Consider the following 18,029-nt stretch of genomic DNA (forward strand, 5'->3'; position numbering starts at 1 on the left):
AGCAATTTTGTTCACAAGGACTATATTAAACTGATATTTAGTATACTAAAACCAAATACTGAGCAACTTATAAAACCTAAGTGCATAGGCGAACATGCCATGGTCACCAGAGGCTACGCATACTGTACAGCTTCTGAAAAACTCCACTTTGCACTCATATGGAAAAAAGTGAAACATTCTTATACTAATCTGAAAACAGTTATGGCCTCCCAGACTTTGAGAGCATCACAGACTACCAAGTAGGCTGCAGCACAGTCTGAGAACAGACATCTAGACAATTTGCTGTTGGGTTGGCTATGGGATATAAAGAAAGAAGGGAATTCAAGGAGGGGAAAGCTGTTTAGATGGGGTGCCACTGACTACAATATGAAGCCTAGCACCGTTTCTCTTTAGAAGCATATTGGGCAACTTTACCAGTACTTAGAGGCACCTGTGGACCATGGAAATGGAGTTCAGGGAGGCGGTCAGGGCTAGAGATGGAAACTAGGAGCAAGCAGACAGCCTTTGTGTTGGAAAGGAGGGGAGAGGACCTGTGGGATGGCACAGACTGGGATGCGAAGGGGGCAGAGGATGACTCCTGGGTGTTTGGCCAATGGATTCCATTCATGAAATTTAAAAACCCCACTCTAAAGAACAGGCTCGCGCTCCATTCATGGTTTTCTTAGGACAGAACCCACATTTTAGTCACTGCCACATTCAAATCCTTTCTTCAGATGCCTAGCATATGGTCAGCATTCATATGCTTCGTGAATGAGCGAATCAAGAATAGTGTCCACTGGGACACTTTCACTGCTAAAGTCCAGGCTTTTCTAACAGTTACGATCGGGAGCTCAGATGATTAGCTACAGGTTCATCTATCAGATGTACTGCTAACCGAGCTGTCACATTAGTTCCTGTGACCTTAGGGGCAAAGGTAACTGGAAAGTTTAAAATTTACCCAGAGTCACCAACAAGTTACCAAATGGGAGAGACAAAATTAGATTTCAAATTGTAATCGGCCACATATGTCATTAAGGAAATAATGACAACTCTTCTTTCTAGACATTTTATTTTTTTCAAGGATAACTCTGTTATCTATGCAGACTGCCTGAAGATACTCCAGTGAAAAAGGCATGCAAAAAAAATGTCATCCACTGAGATCCTTATGCACATGGAAGGAAAAGTACTGAGTAGGATGAAAAATTCATTGTTAATGGCGAGTTGCAATCCATGACACTCTGACCACAAAATAAAAATAACTTAGGAAAGGAAATAAGCATTTTTAAAGGATATATATATATATATATATATATATATATATATATATATATATATAATGCATAGTCTGCATGTGTGCCTACAGGCCAGAAGAGAACACCAGATCTCACTATGGATGATTCTGAGCCACCATGTGGTTGTTGGGAATTGAACTCAGGACCTTTGGAAGAGCAAGCAGTGCTATTAACCACTGAATAATTTCTCCGGCCCCCGAGATAAGTATTTTTAATTTGTGCAAAGTATAAATAACAAATAACTCCCCATTTGGTTTTATTCACACTCCTAATTCCTGAAGTTTATATTTTGTGAGGCTTTCTTGTGCTGATACTGTTAAAAACTGTGATGTTGGAAGTCATGACCATGCCGTATTTAGTCAGCACCCTTTTGGGTAGACTCAAATGATCAAAAGAACTCAGAAAGGCTCTCAGATACGTACTCTAAAAGCTGAAGCTATTATATATGTATATTACTATATATTATTGTAACCAATATTTCACTAATAACAACTCTGAGTCTTACTGCAGCCCTGAGGAGTAGGCAAGGAAACCACTGCCCGCCCTTTGCTGACAACCAAACGGAAGGACAGAAAGGTTATGCAGAGGGCATGTGACAGAACACACCCTCTATCAGTTATAAGATAAAGGTACAAAGGGACAAAATTTCACATGGATGTGCCATGAATGTCCTCTGTATAACCTACCTTGGAAACCTGGGTTAAACATATAGACCATTTCCAACTTGCAATGGTTGGAACAAATAACTTCTCAGTTTTCTAACAACACGATTAGAAGCCATACCTAGAACTTTGAATTTTCATCTGTTTCCAGGTAGCTATGTATGGCATGACAGTCCCTCAAAAGACCAGGAAGTAGCAGCAGGTCATAAGTCTGAGTCAATTACTCACACATGCCGAATGCTAAGATGTACAGCTCCCTATGCTCAATGTAGTCAGTGGAGTTCTGCTTTCTAGTTTCCATTGGAAAGGTTTATCAATCTGTGCTACACTGTAGGTCCAGGACCTTGTGTGCTAGCCCTCCGAAGGATTTAGCTGGCTTTGGAAGCAGCTTCAGTATGTTTTACAAAAGCTTGCTGGGCAATCCTAATTTGCGAAGAATTGCTGGTAGACAGGGGTCCCAGTGACTTCTTTTTCCACTTTTTTGTTTCCAAACATCTGGTCTACCTAAGGTTGTTAGGTTATTATTTTCAATAGTAGAGTTATCTCCCTCCTGGCAACCTTCTTTTCCCACCCAGCTTTTGCTGTACGCCTTCAAATGAAGGACGTGGCCTCTTTGTTTCCCTCCTTTGGGCTATAAACTTTGGTCTTCCATGTTTCTGCTCATCTTTCCTTTTTTCCACTTCATTATTCTCCTCCCAGACTTTATCCCTCTGGACTCTGAATGCGCAACCTTGATCATTTTCTCCCCAATGAGCTAATTAACATTAATAGAAAGATTATTGACATTAGGAATTCAGAGTCCTTCCAGTTAGTGGCTGTGTCACATTGAGAAAATTATGCAACCTCTCTAAGCCTTAAGCCCAATTACTAAAACAAAGAAGAAAATACCAATCTCATAGCATTTTTATAAGAAATAGATGAAATATATGCTCCATAATAGACATAGTTCAATATTTAATAATAATTTGGAGGCTGCTTCTTTGACAACCTTTTATTCTTTATCTATTTTTGTTGTAATCCGTTGCAATATTCTGGGACTTCTTTTCTGAGTCATATGACTTGGCTTTCTGCATACCCACTCTTATTTCTAATTTTAAGATTTAACATATGTATTCTATAACCCCAGAGTGCCCAGTAAAATATTATTCTGGGTTTGACAAGAGCTTTATATAATCTCAGTTTAAGATTCTATTTAATAAGAGCAGGAAGAGATGGCATTTTAAGATAATAATTATTAAGCCACTTTATTGTTAACTTGATGAACACACTGAATCTCCAAAAATATTTATTTCTTTCAGGCTGTGATGCCACCTAATCCATCATAAGCAGGTGCACAGGAGTACCTGTTGTCCAAACCACCCTCTGATCAAGTCTGTTCTTACCGCTCTTAAAATGATTTACAAACACCAGTCAATCTCTCCAAATTACATCGAATACATCTGTCTACTATGGATGCTTTGTCCATTCATACCTGCATTTGGCATTACAGCAATAAAACACCAGATCACAATCATGACTCCATAAGTGCAAAGTTATGTTAATGTGTTTTTAAAGGAGTTAAGATACAGGTGATGGAGATACACTTCCGTGAAAGAAATCTTGATCAGTGTGCCCAAGACCCTGAGTTCGAATCCTAGCGCCTGAAAACAAAGACTTCCTGAAGGCTGTATTTTGCTGTATCATTGAAGAAAGGTGGGGTGGTGGAATTATATGCTTATCACATACAGACAAAAACACTTGGGGAAATGTCAAAATTCCCTTACATTAAAAATTCTCAGTAAGCCGGGGGTAAAGCCCCATAAACCGTATGTTATAGTGCATGTGGAGATAAGGAATTCTTTCTTCCACAGTACAAAACAAGGCAGGCATTTTTAGGGTTAACACATCACCATATAATTTCTACCACAGTCACAATAAGAAGAAAAGGAAGAGACATTCACAAAATGAAAAGTGAGCTACCATTATTCTAAACTGACATAAGAAAACCCGGTGAAACATACTGTTTATAAAGCAAAACAGACTATATCTTTAAATGAAACACATAATATAAAATTTAATTGATTTTCTAAGTACCAACAACACTTAGAAAGTTAAATAATTAACACTTACAAAGTATCAATTTAGCTTGATGAGCAGACTCTATCTTTGTAGTCAAAACCAAATCTTGACCCTAAATCACACAGCATATAAAATAACTTGATTACATTATAAATGTGAACTTAAATTAAGCAAGAGAAAAAATTCTTCAAGGATGAAATATGAGAGAGTTCATTCATATCCTGGACAAGAGAAAAACCAGTAACCATAAAAGAAGAATAAAATGATACAAATTGTATCTCATCTAATTGAAGCACCCTAGTCATCAAGAGATACACATGAAAATGCTTAACCAAATTTGAGACTGGGGGGAAATATTCTCCACGCATCTGTCTGACAGTGAATCCAAATCCTTAGGAATTTCAAGAGAATGAAAACAGAATTACTGTAAACCAACAATTAAAAAGTTGAAAAATTCCATTAAAAACGAGAAGTTTCTCATAAGAATGGGCATTTGCTATAGAGAAGGCATCCAATGTCACTAGTCACCAGAACACTTAAACTAAACCATAATGATAAATCATTTCACATCAATAAGGATGGCTAACTAAAAGCGATTGACAAGCTTAGGTGTCGAGAAAATGAAATTGTCATGCATTGCTCTTGGAGGCTCTAGAAAGGAATGCCTGCTTTCAGACTAGAGGGAAGTCTAGTAGATAATTTATAAAATTATCTACCTTAAGATCCAACCATGCCACTCAACATACATCTACAAAAATATACGAAGACATGCACATGTCATGGCAACAGCACAACTCACAGCAGCCGTGATGACCTGCACAAGTCCTGCACGGCTCCCATTGGCTAAAATTTCTAGTGTGGACTGGGAGTGGCTCCATAGTCTCCACCCCTTGCTGAGGAGCAATTGGCAGCGGATGGCTACTGTGGGAGAGGTCACTTTTCTCTGTAGCAGAAGAGCCAGTAAGGTTGCCCAGCCCCAGTGGGCGACCTCGCACGCATGCTTATATGGGCAACACCACTTGGATTCAGTGTTTTGTATGCGTGCACACACACATACACACAAACACACATATAACAAAACAACAAACAAAAGCAAGCACCAGTAACCAAGAGAACTAAGAAACAAACTGTAGTGTATTAATACAATTCATTTTTAAAGCAGAAATATGCATGAAATTCAAAAGCATATATTGAATGAAAGAAGTGAAGTGATGATACACACCAGCCAACACGTGAGTTGTAGGATTCCATTTATATAAAGTCTAATAATAGATCATCTATATCTGTGACATAAAAATGACGCAGGACTCATCTGTGAGGCAGAAATGAGGGAAATTTCTTGGCTATGGTCAGGAGGAAAGTAGAGTGAAGGCCGAACTCCTGCTTAGGGTGAGATTTACACCTACGAGTACAACAGACAAAGTGTGAAGCTGTTCACTTAAGATCTGCGTGTTTTAATGGAAGGGGGGGTAGGATTCTCTACCAGGAAACATTAAAAATAAAACCATCTAACTTACTTCACTTGACATCCCCCAGGCCATGTGGGCCATCACAAAAGCACGATTTTCTACTTTTGGATGGCTGGATACTTCTCTGCTGTGTGAATGAACCACATTTTCTCTATCCATCCATCCACTGTTGAATCCTTAGGTTATTCTATATGCTAGCTATTTTGACCATTGCTGCAATGAGCAGGGAACACAGATCGCTCTTTGACACAGTGGCTTTAGATCTGTGCCTAATAGTAGGGCTGCTGGACCATATGGCGAGTTCTATTATCTGGTGGTCATAATTTTAGCTTCCTAGGGGCCCCCACACAGCTTTCCATAATAGCTATGCTAATTTACATTTCTACTCAGACTGTGCAAGGGTTCAGTTTTCTGCTATCTTTGCCAGTGCTTATTATCCCTATCCTTTCTGATCACAGACATTTTTAAAGGAATGAGATGCTATCTCATTACGGTTTTAATTTGCATTTCCCTGACAATTAGTGATGTTAAATCCAGACACAGAGAGATGACGACGGTTGCATCATTTCACTTCCCTGTGGAATATAAGGATAAGCAATCTCATAGAAGTAGAGATCAGAAGAGTAGGGACCAGTGGCTGGGGGAGATAGGAGGGAAACAGCTTTGAAAGATGCTAGTCAGAGACAGATATTTATAGTTAGATAAATAGGAGAAGTCACTTCAAGAAATCTCTGTACTGCATGGTGACTATGTGGGTGGTAACATATTGTATACACAATGCTAAGAGCGAGGATGCTAAATGTTCTCAATACAAAAATGGCAAGAGGGAATGCATTTACTAGTGAGATAGAGCTTCCAACTCACAAAGTATGTATTCATCTACGTACGCTATTGTACATTACAAATAAATACAATTTTATATGTCAGTGTAGGAACAAAAAGCCAAACTCAAGCAATATGTAATTATTTAGTAGAAGGAAAATTGGCATGTCAATACACCTACTTAATTTTTCAAGAGAGATTTCTCTAGTATTTTTTAAGGGTAATAATTGATCTGGCTTTTAGGTAGAAGTCTGGGGGTTATTCTAAGCAGAAAAACTCGGCCTTACAGGTTAATATTCTTGAGAGAAACAAAGAGAAGCCAGCAGCATATAAATATTTCAGCTCTTATTAATTAAAAATAGGATGTTTGGCAATCTGGAGGCCTTTAAGACATGAAAGGGCCCAAAGAAACAAAGGTGAGGAGATCAAACATGGATGGGAAGCCAACAGCTGCGACTTAGCCAGTTAACAAACACAAACCCAACGGAGCCCTGCAAAGTCTGCGGCCTGCAAGTAATTAAGACGCTACTCAGAACACCTGCAATGCTGCACGCGCTCCATCTCTCCCCGGAAGCCAGGGTTCCATGGGTGCAATGGCTCTCCACATAGAGGCAGGATAAAGAGACTCAGCTGGGAATGCAGCAGAAGGGGTCCAGCTTGTGCTACCTGAGCAACATCTACTTTCAATGAGTAAGGCAAATCTTACCCGCCACCTCACCTCTTCACACATTCTTCCCATGGGCAAAAAATGCGCAGGTAAAGAAATGCAAATTAGTTTGTATTTTTTTTTCTTTTATTTTATAATAGCCCAAACTGGGAAACAACCCAGATGTCCCTCAACAGAAAAACTGATAAGGAAAATGTGGTGTATTTACACAATGGAATATTACTTAAAAAGTGACTTCATGAAATCTGCAGGCAAATGGATGGAATTAAAAACAATCATCCTGAGTAAGGTAGCCCAGACACAGAGAGATAAGTATGGTATGCATTAATTCACTTATATGTGGCTATTAGCCATTAAATAAATGATAACCAACATACAATCCATCTTATGCAAAGACCTTTTATAAACCATACTGGATATGTGAAGATGAAATACTATTGTCTGATGAGGATAAGACTTCCATAAAATAATCTAAAGTAAGTTATAATAAAGAATGTTATTTATTAAACAAATCATTGCTTATACTGTCTTAGACATAAGATTACACTGCAGATTGGGTCAATAATTCATTCATGCCCTATATGTCTCAGAGATGCTGAAAGGCATTGGTTGGATCTTAAGTCCCCCTTTTTTGGATTTTATGAAGCTCATTCAGAATGAGCCAGGTTGAGAACACCACCAATTCCATGTTCTAGGTCCATCTGTTGGCAAAAACTATAATGCAAACAGCTTTATACGTGCTATTTTCAATGAAATATCACAGAACAGCTTGTCCCAATGATATTTCTAAAGCTTGCCTGCAAACCGCCTACTGGGAAACCCAACAGAAAGAGAAGGGGGATGAGGAAAAAACATACAGACAAGTGACAAGAATGGAAAAAAAAGAACAAAAGGTAAAGACGGATTACCAAGAATGAGAACACTGGAGGACACTACGCAGATTAGTAGTGCAGGATCTAACATGACAGCATGAGATGCCTCAAGGGGGAGGCAGCTGAAAGCAACCGTATCCATTTCAGAGAAAAAGCACAAACAGCGCATCTTGCCCAGAAGAAGCTTCAGAACACAGTAGCGGCTAAAGACCCACAGCACCATTACTAGAATACTGAGGAAAATGCACAATGACCATTTATTTTTCTATGCTTCATTTAATCCTTCTCCTAATATAAAAGTTCATTTTCTAAGAGCTAATAGAGATCTCAGCATCTATTATGAACTTTGTGGGAAGCAAACAGCCTGTTTTGAGTCTTCTTCTTTTAATATACAAATCTATTCTAAATTATACAACAGCCCCAGCGTAGAAGTAAAGCGTTTACGTGCATCAGTTCAGAAACATTTACCGTGAAGATGACTTCATTCTAGGTACTCACTTACCTGTGGTCGGATAACTTTTACGATGTTTTTCAGGGCGGTGTCGGGGGATGGAGGTGAGCAGTCAGGTGTTGGGCCTGTAGAGCTGCTTCTGTGGTGACCAGTTCCTGGAGCAGTAATTGCTACCTCAGAGGCATTGTCTGCGAGGAAAAACAGAACGTCCATGAACTGAGTCAGTTTACCTCGCAAGACTTGAAATTATCTTTTGTGAATATGAGCTGAGATTTTAACTTAAAAGTGGTATCAATTTTAATAACATAATTAAGAATTTGATCAGTGATGTATTTTAAAAGAAATACATACCAACTGCTCTGTTTTCCTATAAGAGGGCGAATATTAATCCTTGAAATATTGTTCCAACATGAATGAACAATATTCAGTTTATAGTGGCAGATCATCCTCCACAGTTCTTAAGACTACCACTGCTATATGGAAGACCACAACCTTACCTTGACAATGAGTATAGTTTTTCAATATGATGAGTCTGGCCAACAATTCCCATAATTTTTTTTAATGAAAGCTCATTTTTATTAAGAATTTCATATCTACTTGGTTCCTAGAACCCACACTCAAGCCCATAAAGTAACTTTGCCCAGCCATTCTTAAATCGAAACTTTAATAACAAACTGACATTTGTAGAAAACATAAACAAACTTATCACTATTAGATAATCACAGAAGCCTGCATGTTCAAAATTAAAATAGTTGAAATTTCAAGCTCTAAATGAACCTTCCCTGGTGTTCAGCATTTGACAGTGGGAGGCATATGGAGTTTTAAAAGAAATAACTTGGAATTCAGCATCTTGTGCAGTATTTTCCTTTTCTTTTTTTTTTCTTATTCAATGTAATTTTATTTTTTATTTGTTATGTCATTAGTGAAGAGTAAGTTGCCAATACGTTTGCTGTTAAATTATGTAACATTAGCTTGGCACTTTTCAGTCTAGTTTGCTATTTAGTTTCTTTTTTTTTATATTTTTTTTTATTGAGAATAAGAAAAAAAGTTTCTGCCTCCTCCCAGCCTCCCATTTCCCTCCCCCTTACCCCACTCTTCTCCCCCTCCCTCTCTACTCCAAAGAGCAGTCATGGTTCCCTGCCCTGTGGAAAGTCCAAGGTCCTCCCCCCTCCGTCCATGTCTAGGAAGGTGAACATCCAAACTGGCTAGGCTCCCACCAAGCCGGAACATGAAGTAGGATCAGAACCCCTTGCCATTGACCTTGGCTTCTCATCAGTCCTCATTGTTCGCCATGATCAGAGAGTCCGGTTTTATCCCATGCTTTTTCAGTCACAGTCTAAGGGAAGTAGATAAAATTGCCGGGGAGTATTTTCCTTTTCAATTTATACGTAAAGTAACACCAGAGGTACAGTTTGGAAATGCCTGAAATACCTTGAGAGGGATGGAAAAATAACACAACTCTGGTGAGCACACAGAAAGCTCATGTGCTTGATAAGAAACTGGAAGTCTTTCGTGGTTGTTAATGAAAACTATTGTGAGTGGGGGTCTGCAAGAAGTTCATTTCTGTTATGTTTACACTTGTGTCCAACAATTTTATGTCCGAGACAAATGAACTACTGCAAATTAGACTAAGACTGTGTTTGCTTTAGATGAGCATGTTTCTCTGCTTTATGGCCATTGCTTATAGGCCCAAGGGAGCAGGGATCATTTATAAAGACACCTGTGTTCATAAAAAGAAAGGGGCTAATTCCCTTAAGACTGTGTCCACCAGAGAAAAATGCAATTCAGGACCTTGGGAGATGGGTTAGTCAGTAAAGTGGTTGCTGTATAGGCATGAAGTCCCCACTTCAGATTCCCAACATAAAAGATGGGGTTATGGCATGTATCTGTAATTCCAGCGCTTGGTTGCCATCAGGGAAGGAACAAAGGGTCCCTGGAGATCACATAGGCCAGGAGGCACAGCCAAGTGATGCGATTGAGATGCAGTAAGAGACCGTGTTTCAACAACGGAGGAGGAAAGTGATTGAGGAGGACACCTGAAGACAAGCTCTGGCCTTACCATGCGTGTGCATACATATGAACACTCATCCCCCTGCACAATCCTCATGAACACACACACACACACATATACAATTAATTTAGTTTCACTGGAGAATCATGAAACAGAAAAGCAAATGTGGAATATCTGAATTAAATGGATCATTCATAAAAAGTTTTGAACTGTATGGAGCACCCTTCTAAGATTTAATAGATACTGTAGACTGTGGAAAGAGGGCAAATGGACAAAGCACAGAGGACCCCTACAGCAGAGAACTATGCTGTAGGTATTATTTGGGTGGGTTAATGTATTTTACATTTGCCTAAACCAAAGAAGTAAACCTCCAAAGGTGAAGACTAGATTAGACCATGAGCTTTGGGCAATCACGCAGTATCTTTGCAGGCATTACCACGCAGAGTGAACGCACCATTCCGTGAGGGATGCTGATGGTGGTGGGAGACACAGGGATATATGGGAGCTCCATACATTTGCTCAGTCTTCCTGTGCATCTATGTGATCAAAAATACCAATTCATTTTCCCAATCTAAGCTGATTTTTTTTTTAAAAAAAATAACTCTTGTGATGTACTGAATACTAATAGACTTCTTTCTTGGGCTGAAAGAAGTCTAAGGTGGCTAAGGTCCTGTCCTATAAGGTCCTGAACTACAAGGGGCAGTTCACATCAGAAGAAATAAATAAGGCTATATGAACACACATACTTTATTTTATTGCTTCTAACACTGACTTTTATATTGTACCTTATTGTCCAATGAGTTAGTATTAGATATATTTTATTATTATTATTGTAGCCTATGCTTTATTGTTCATACTGTTTCTGTATTACACTCACAAGTGCTTTTTATATTATTTTCCAGTTTATCTTTTTGATCTTCAGCTGTATCTATTCTGCTGGCAAACCCCTAATTTCAATTCTATTTTTAAATTCTAAAATTCCTATCTATTGCTCACTAGATCTCCCATATCACTACCTGACATTGCTCACTTCCCACATCTTTTAAGCTTGGCTTTTATTTACTTGAAAATGGCAAGTATTGATTGTTTTAGTGTATGTGTTTAGACAGAATTTTTAAAATATTTCTAATGCAGCGTGTAAAAATTGTAAACATTTATAGGGTACATGGTGATATTTCAGGATCTCCACACAATGTGCAGGGCCTGGATTCGGGTAATTAGCTCATGAATCATCTCCAACATTTATCATTTTTTTGTACTGTGAGTAACTGGAGGTGGGTTGGAAAAAAAAGGATGGAGAGAGGAAATGAACAGATGCTGAGGGACAGATAGGCAGGACAGAGAACTTCTAAACATGTAAAAAGCTGAGTCTGATCGCTACAATACCAAAGTCTTCAATGATCTGTGAATTACACTCCTTAGCATCACGGCTCATCTCCACAGTCATTTTATGTTTCACTCAGGTCATAAAAAAAAAAATCAAGAGCATTACACATAACTTATTTTCCTCCTCCTCCTCCTCCTCCTCCTCCTCCTCCTCCTCCTCCTCCTCCTCCTCCTCCTCCTCCTTCTCTTCCATCACCTATTAATTCAAAATAGCATCCAGGTTTGCATTGTAGTACTGATGCTGAATTCTGCAAAAAGCATACCTGCATACCAAACACAACGTACTTTTATCTTTCTGTTTTTGGTATTCTTTACTATAAAAAAGAGGAATGTTACAATTATTATCTGGGGCCTCTGTGTGCAGATGAAATGAAAGACAGCTAACCTACATGTAATTAGGCCTATACAAGTTCAATAAAAGTTTATTTTTCTATCAAAGTGAATGTCATAGTTAAAGTGAGGAAGATGAAACTCCACAAAATAAGAAGATACCTAAATATAGTATCTACAGAAACAATCTTGAGATGTTGGGGCAGCTTTTCAATCACATCTGTTATTTGTTAATACAGATTAGTAGAGACAAAATGTAATTTCAGAAGTAAGAGATGGTCTCTTGAGGCCTTGTCTCTTGAGGGATTTCCAGAGAAAATGTACTAGAAATGTCTACACATGCAAAAAGACTTTCTATCAAGATCACACATTATAAAGGCAGAGAGCTCAAGATTGGCAGCTGTTGGCTAGAAATATAGAAGAGCCAATACCCAATATTACTTTAACTCCAAAAGACAGAGAAAAAGGAAAACTTGCAGGCTATGCTCTATCACAAAGGCTAACAAGCTCAAAACCCTAGTAGGGCAAACTGTGAAGTCCAGAAAACACAAATGCTCTCCCTCAATTCCTCTCACTCAGCTCTTCAGTCAACTGGATAAAGTCTACACACTAAGAAAGACAAGTCTTTGTCTACCGTTCGAATGTTAAGTTCATCTGCAAACAATCTCAGACAAACCCTGAGAAGTGCTCTGCCAAGTGCGGGCAGCCTGACGGGCATTAGGTTGACACAAAACTAGCCACCATAGAAACGACTCACCACCAGGAAGTCAGGATCAATGCTGAAAGCTTCATACAAACATAAACCAAAAGATTCTCCAGTGTTTGCAATGGTTTAGCAAAATAGAAAACACTGGGTAATCAAGGACTAAATGACTTAGCAAACACAAGTACAAGTATCTACATTTTCTGAATCTGTGATTGCCTTAGCCATTTGATTTTATACTGCATTGTTTATCGTGTAGATTCATTCCTCTTATCCTCTGTGTGACTTACTTCAGTGCAGCTTTTTTTTTTTTCCGAGACAGGGTTTCTCTGTGGTTTTGGAGCCTGTCCTGGAACTAGCTCTTGTAGACCAGGCTGGTCTCGAACTCACAGAGATCCGCCTGCCTCTGCCTCCCGAGTGCTGGGATTAAAGGCGTGCGCCACCACCGCCCGGCTTTCAGTGCAGTTTTTAAGAAATATCCAGTGAAATAAGATGGACCAAGCAAAACCTGTGCCAAACACAAGCATCACAAATGTTCTTAGTAATGCAGAGAAAGATGATCTGCTTCACTGGTTCTGGTTTTTTCAGGGAAAAAATCTAAATAGAGGGTATTCTAGACTTCTGAAGTATACATAAAATTCTTGGGGAATAAATTTCATCCTAAAATACTCTTGATATATCATTTAGGTACTTACCCAGTGGACTCCGCAATATGAAGCCTAAATCCAAAGCGAGTGTTCTGTGTTCTACCTGCAGTTGGTGGCAAGGATAAAATAAGGTGGGGAAAAACTGCCTAGAGGGAATAGCTAGGTGTACCTGAAGTTTCACACAGAAATGAGATTCTGCTCAAGTTATTACACAGGTTAGACATTGTCAGTTTTCTCCAACATAATAATCTTAGAAATAGTAGCTTATTTACAAGACAAATACCTTACCAATATAAAATAATCCATGTGCAGGGTTACAGCGTGTATCTGCCACATCCTTCTCTGGACTATACTGAACAGTTAGCGGATGCAAAGGACAACGTTTGGCACGTACACCTGACAAATGAGATTGAGGTTTCTTCCCACCGGGATTTAGGAAAGATACCAAGAGGTAGGAAGATGAATGCTACAAACTGTAGCTTCTATACAGAAGATAAAATGTTGGTCTTATATAAGTAGAGGCTTGGCTAGATGAAGGGGGTGGAGAGTGGATGATTAATGAATACAGAATGTAGCTGGATATATTCTACAGCACTGTGGGTCACTTTAGCTGACAGTAAGTTATTGTATGCTTCAGAAAGCCAGAAGAGAGAAAACTCAATGTTCCCAACAGAAGAAAATAACAAATGTTTGAAATGATGGTCAATGTCCCTCATTTGATCGTTATATACTATATGTACTGAATTGCAATACTAACCCCATAAATATATAGTTATTAGATTAATAATTTGTCAAATGCTGTCTGATTCATCTGTAAACTTTTAACGGAAGGAAATGGCAAGGGAGGGCATTCCCAGAGATGGAAGAGGAAAAACAATAAATAGAAGGGAAGGAGGAATATTGTCAGAATTCAGGAAAGTTCAATTTGAATAGAATGCAATATTATTACAGGAAATACTTAAAGGGAAGACTATATAAAGAATTTGGGATTAGTCAAATCTATGCTGGCATCCTGAAAATCTGTTTTCTCATCTATGAAATGACACCTTTCTTATAGTGCTGTAAAGATAACTGAGACATGTATGAACAGAATTAATTGTAGGTACATAGTAGGTGCTTGGTGATAACTATCTAAGAAAACAAACAGTGGATCATACTTATTTATAGGTCATAGACTATGGGGCCTTGCCTTAAGTAATTGAAATGAAAATGCTAGTCATTTTATGGTGAAGCCTAGGAGTGTGTTATATGGTATAGATATCTAATGTTTGCAATGCATATGAATAATCTTCCCACATAATTAAAAATTAAGCTTGGTCTTCTTCAGACAAAAAAAAAACATAGAGCCAATGAGGTGTCACTTCTGGAAACAGGTTATAAAGTCACTGGGTTCTCTGTGGGATGTGTCCTCTTGGGTTCTCCATCTCTCAGATCTCTTATACTGAGAGAGGAGGTAGTCACACACGAAGAACCTTATCAAACACCAGTGTAACGTCGCGAGGCTCTGAAGCTATCAGTTCAGCAATTCACCAGGACCTGAAATGTGTGTAGCACCACACAAACCAGCTTGGAAGCAAATCCTCCAGCCTTCTGCCCAAGCTTTGAAATGACCATAGTTCTACTGAGCAGACTGACTGTACCCTCATGAGAGACCCTCAGTCACGGACATTAAAAAACAAACCTTTCATAGCTTCCAGATCCGGGGAGATAGTATATGCTTGCTGTTTTCAGACACATTTTTTTGGATGAATTTTCTAGGCAACAACAGATGACTAGTATGTTAGATGCTTGGCTAACATTTATAGTACGGCCAACATGTTTGCTGCCCGGGCTGCACGAATAAGTAGATTTCTTTAAATCTTTTTGGTTTCTTTTAGAAATTGGTCACTATGTAATGGAAAGTGTATAGAAACAAATATAAGTTATAAAACCGTGTTACTTATGTTCCATACTGGAGTTTAGATGATGACAACAGGGACCCTTTAAGTGGCAAGGCAAGTATTATTTGGTCCTAATGTACTTTCTAATGAATTACTTGAATCCATGTGGTAATACCACGATTAGAATTTATGCAGTTATTTACACTGGAGAGTATGCTGATAAAATATTAAGCCATACAACTACAGAGTTATGTAGTTTTAGATAGTTCGCTTCCTGAAATATTCTCTTAAGTTTGTTTAGCCTCAGTTTTGTCTGTTTATTAAGGTTTGATAAAACTATCTGATTAAATTATCAATGCCATCTATTTTTGCTTTCAATTCTGCTAATATCTGTTGATTTATGCCTGGAAATCACTATTACACAGAAAATTATATATTTTGCTTATGTCCTAGTCATTTTAATAAAACAATTCATTATATCATTTTACATTTAAAATTTCTTCTGTGAATTTAATATATTTAACTTGATATTATTTATTTGTATTTTATTTTCTCATGGTCAGTCTTGTTTGAGCCTTTTCAAGTGCAGATTAATTTTTTAATTGAAATTATGTTAGTCCTTTACTTTATAATTTATTCCTTCTTTGTCTCAAAACTTATGAGTAAGCTTTCTAGAAAGATGGTAGCTAAGCTGCATTTTCTATTTATTGCAACCCATTTGCTGAGTCAAAAACACAGTTCTTGGGCCAATGTGTTTGAAATGAAGAAAATAGTAGTTAAATTAATTTTGGTATCTGTTAAATTGCCAAGTTCATATCCTAACTAATACATGAAGCAAAAGCAGTGTTAAATGACTTAGCTGGGTCAATATTTGATAGATAGTTTTCATATACCAGAGAAATAGATATTTGACAACAGATGTGGAAAGAAAGATAGCCATTTTAGTATATAATGAATATGATAAAAAAATTCCCAATGAGTAAAAAGAAAATATTACTAGCAATTTAATGAAATAAGAAAAACAAATGGGTATGGATGAATTAATGAATTAAATAAATAGATTAAAATAAGAAACCTAATGATGAAAATAATTAAGGAACAGTAGCTATTATGCTAAACACAAATGGAATTTTCTTAAGTGAAAATAAAGATGCAAGCATCAGACCAGGTTTTTGTGAGAAAAGCTATGTGTCACTTGGGAGAAACACAACTGAAAGAGAATGATAAAGAAAATATGGCACTAGTAAGTGCAGGCAAGTGAGCGTAGTGGAAGGAAGGCCTGCACACTGCTGATAGGAATGAAGATCAAAACAGCCTTGTGGCTCCTCAAACATCAGCGAGGTACCCTATGAACATCTCATACCACTACAAGGCTTACACAGCCAAAGCAAAGGAAACCATGTATCAGAGGGAGATCAACGGTGATACATTTTTATTCTCGGCACCATTAACAACACATTCTATGCATCCATCAAACCGAGAACTGATGAAATTCATTTGTGCTACCTGTAATCCATCTGGAAATTTAAAAGTAAAGATTCTGAGTGTTTTCACCACACATAAATGAGAAATATCCAGTGACAGACCCTGCAGCCAAAAACATAATAATAATAATAGCATGGAGAGAAACAGAATAAGATATTTAATAACACCCTCCGGCTCCCTACACAAAATTACAAACTAACAAAACCCCTGTGCCAGCAGGGGAAACGTCCCTTTGAGGTGTTGATAATGTACGTGCAGGAGACCCCTAAAACAATATAGTCCATTGTCATTTCTCTCAGTTGCATTCTAGAAACAGAAGGGAAGAGCCCATATCGGAAGAAACCGCACTCCTTGGACAAGGACTAGGAGGACTAGAGCTGGAGCTGACAGGGATGCCTCTCCCTGGAAACTAGCTCTCACTGTACTAGAAGGGGCCATGCGAGCGGTCGATGGAGAAAAACAATCAATAGCCCACTTAGTTTTAATGCCATGACAATGATCGGCACGGCAAGGTAGCCCTGAGTGGCATTTATATTCTAAGGGCAAACAACAGCTATCAAATTGGACTTAGGTCTCACTTAACAGGAAAGAATTCATGCTTCACACTATAAACCTATCTCATTACCATGACTGATAGGGCCGACTACTGATAGAATCGACTACTGCCAGTTTCCTAAGCCAGCGTACTTTCTAATTGCTTCCTAAATACCCTGTATCCACAGGGAAGTGGAGCTCTCGCCCCTCATCCAAGAAGCTGCAGATGGATATCATTAGAGAAGGCCACGACTGGTCAAAATGTAGAGAGGAACTGACTCCTAGGTACCCAGCTCCAGTTGATAAATGAACAATACAGCTATTGCATCTAAGGCTCAGAGAGTGTCAAAGAGGAGGGTGCGCAAAGAATCCAAGATCTGGAGGGTGGAGAGGTTGCCTGTGGCATAGTGTCTTCTCTATGTGTTGAGAAAGCTGTACCCATGAAAACTCAATACACAATCAAACCTAAAAATAACACAACTGGTTGACATGGCAACATGATGTGGGGCAGGGAGGGGCATTCACAAGATCCTACCACTAGATAAAGGCAAGGAATGAAGGTCGCTGAAAGAGGGAGAAACAGTCTTCTCCAAGGACAAACCCTCAATTGGTTATCCAAGTGCAAATGGGCAACCATGAAAAGGCAGACATAAGAGCAACAGTAAAGAGACTCAGAGAATTGTGTTTATGAGTATATTATGATATATACATATGTATATATGTAACAATAATAATTAAAGAGATAAGAGGTCTTAAATTGGAGATAGGGTCACAAGAGGAG

At 38.4% G+C, this 18,029-nt stretch overlaps 1 protein-coding gene across 7 annotated transcripts in view; it reads right to left on the bottom strand.

Annotated features, from left to right (window-relative positions):
* Anks1b (ankyrin repeat and sterile alpha motif domain containing 1B) overlaps positions 1-18,029 on the bottom strand; it is an 864,790-nt gene that overhangs the window by 564,260 nt on the left and 282,501 nt on the right. For all 7 annotated transcript variants that reach the window (XM_050145702.1, XM_050145698.1, XM_050145703.1 and 4 more), the window contains one exon: positions 8,324-8,460. In XM_050145702.1, the coding sequence (XP_050001659.1) occupies positions 8,324-8,460 (137 nt within the window). The remainder of the gene's footprint in view (positions 1-8,323; positions 8,461-18,029) is intronic.

The sequence above is a fragment of the Alexandromys fortis genome, unplaced genomic scaffold, assembly GCF_014885135.2.
Source record: "Alexandromys fortis isolate MF-2015 unplaced genomic scaffold, M_Fortis_MF-2015_v1.1 scaffold_50, whole genome shotgun sequence".
In the NCBI taxonomy this organism is placed as follows: Eukaryota; Metazoa; Chordata; class Mammalia; order Rodentia; family Cricetidae; genus Alexandromys; species Alexandromys fortis.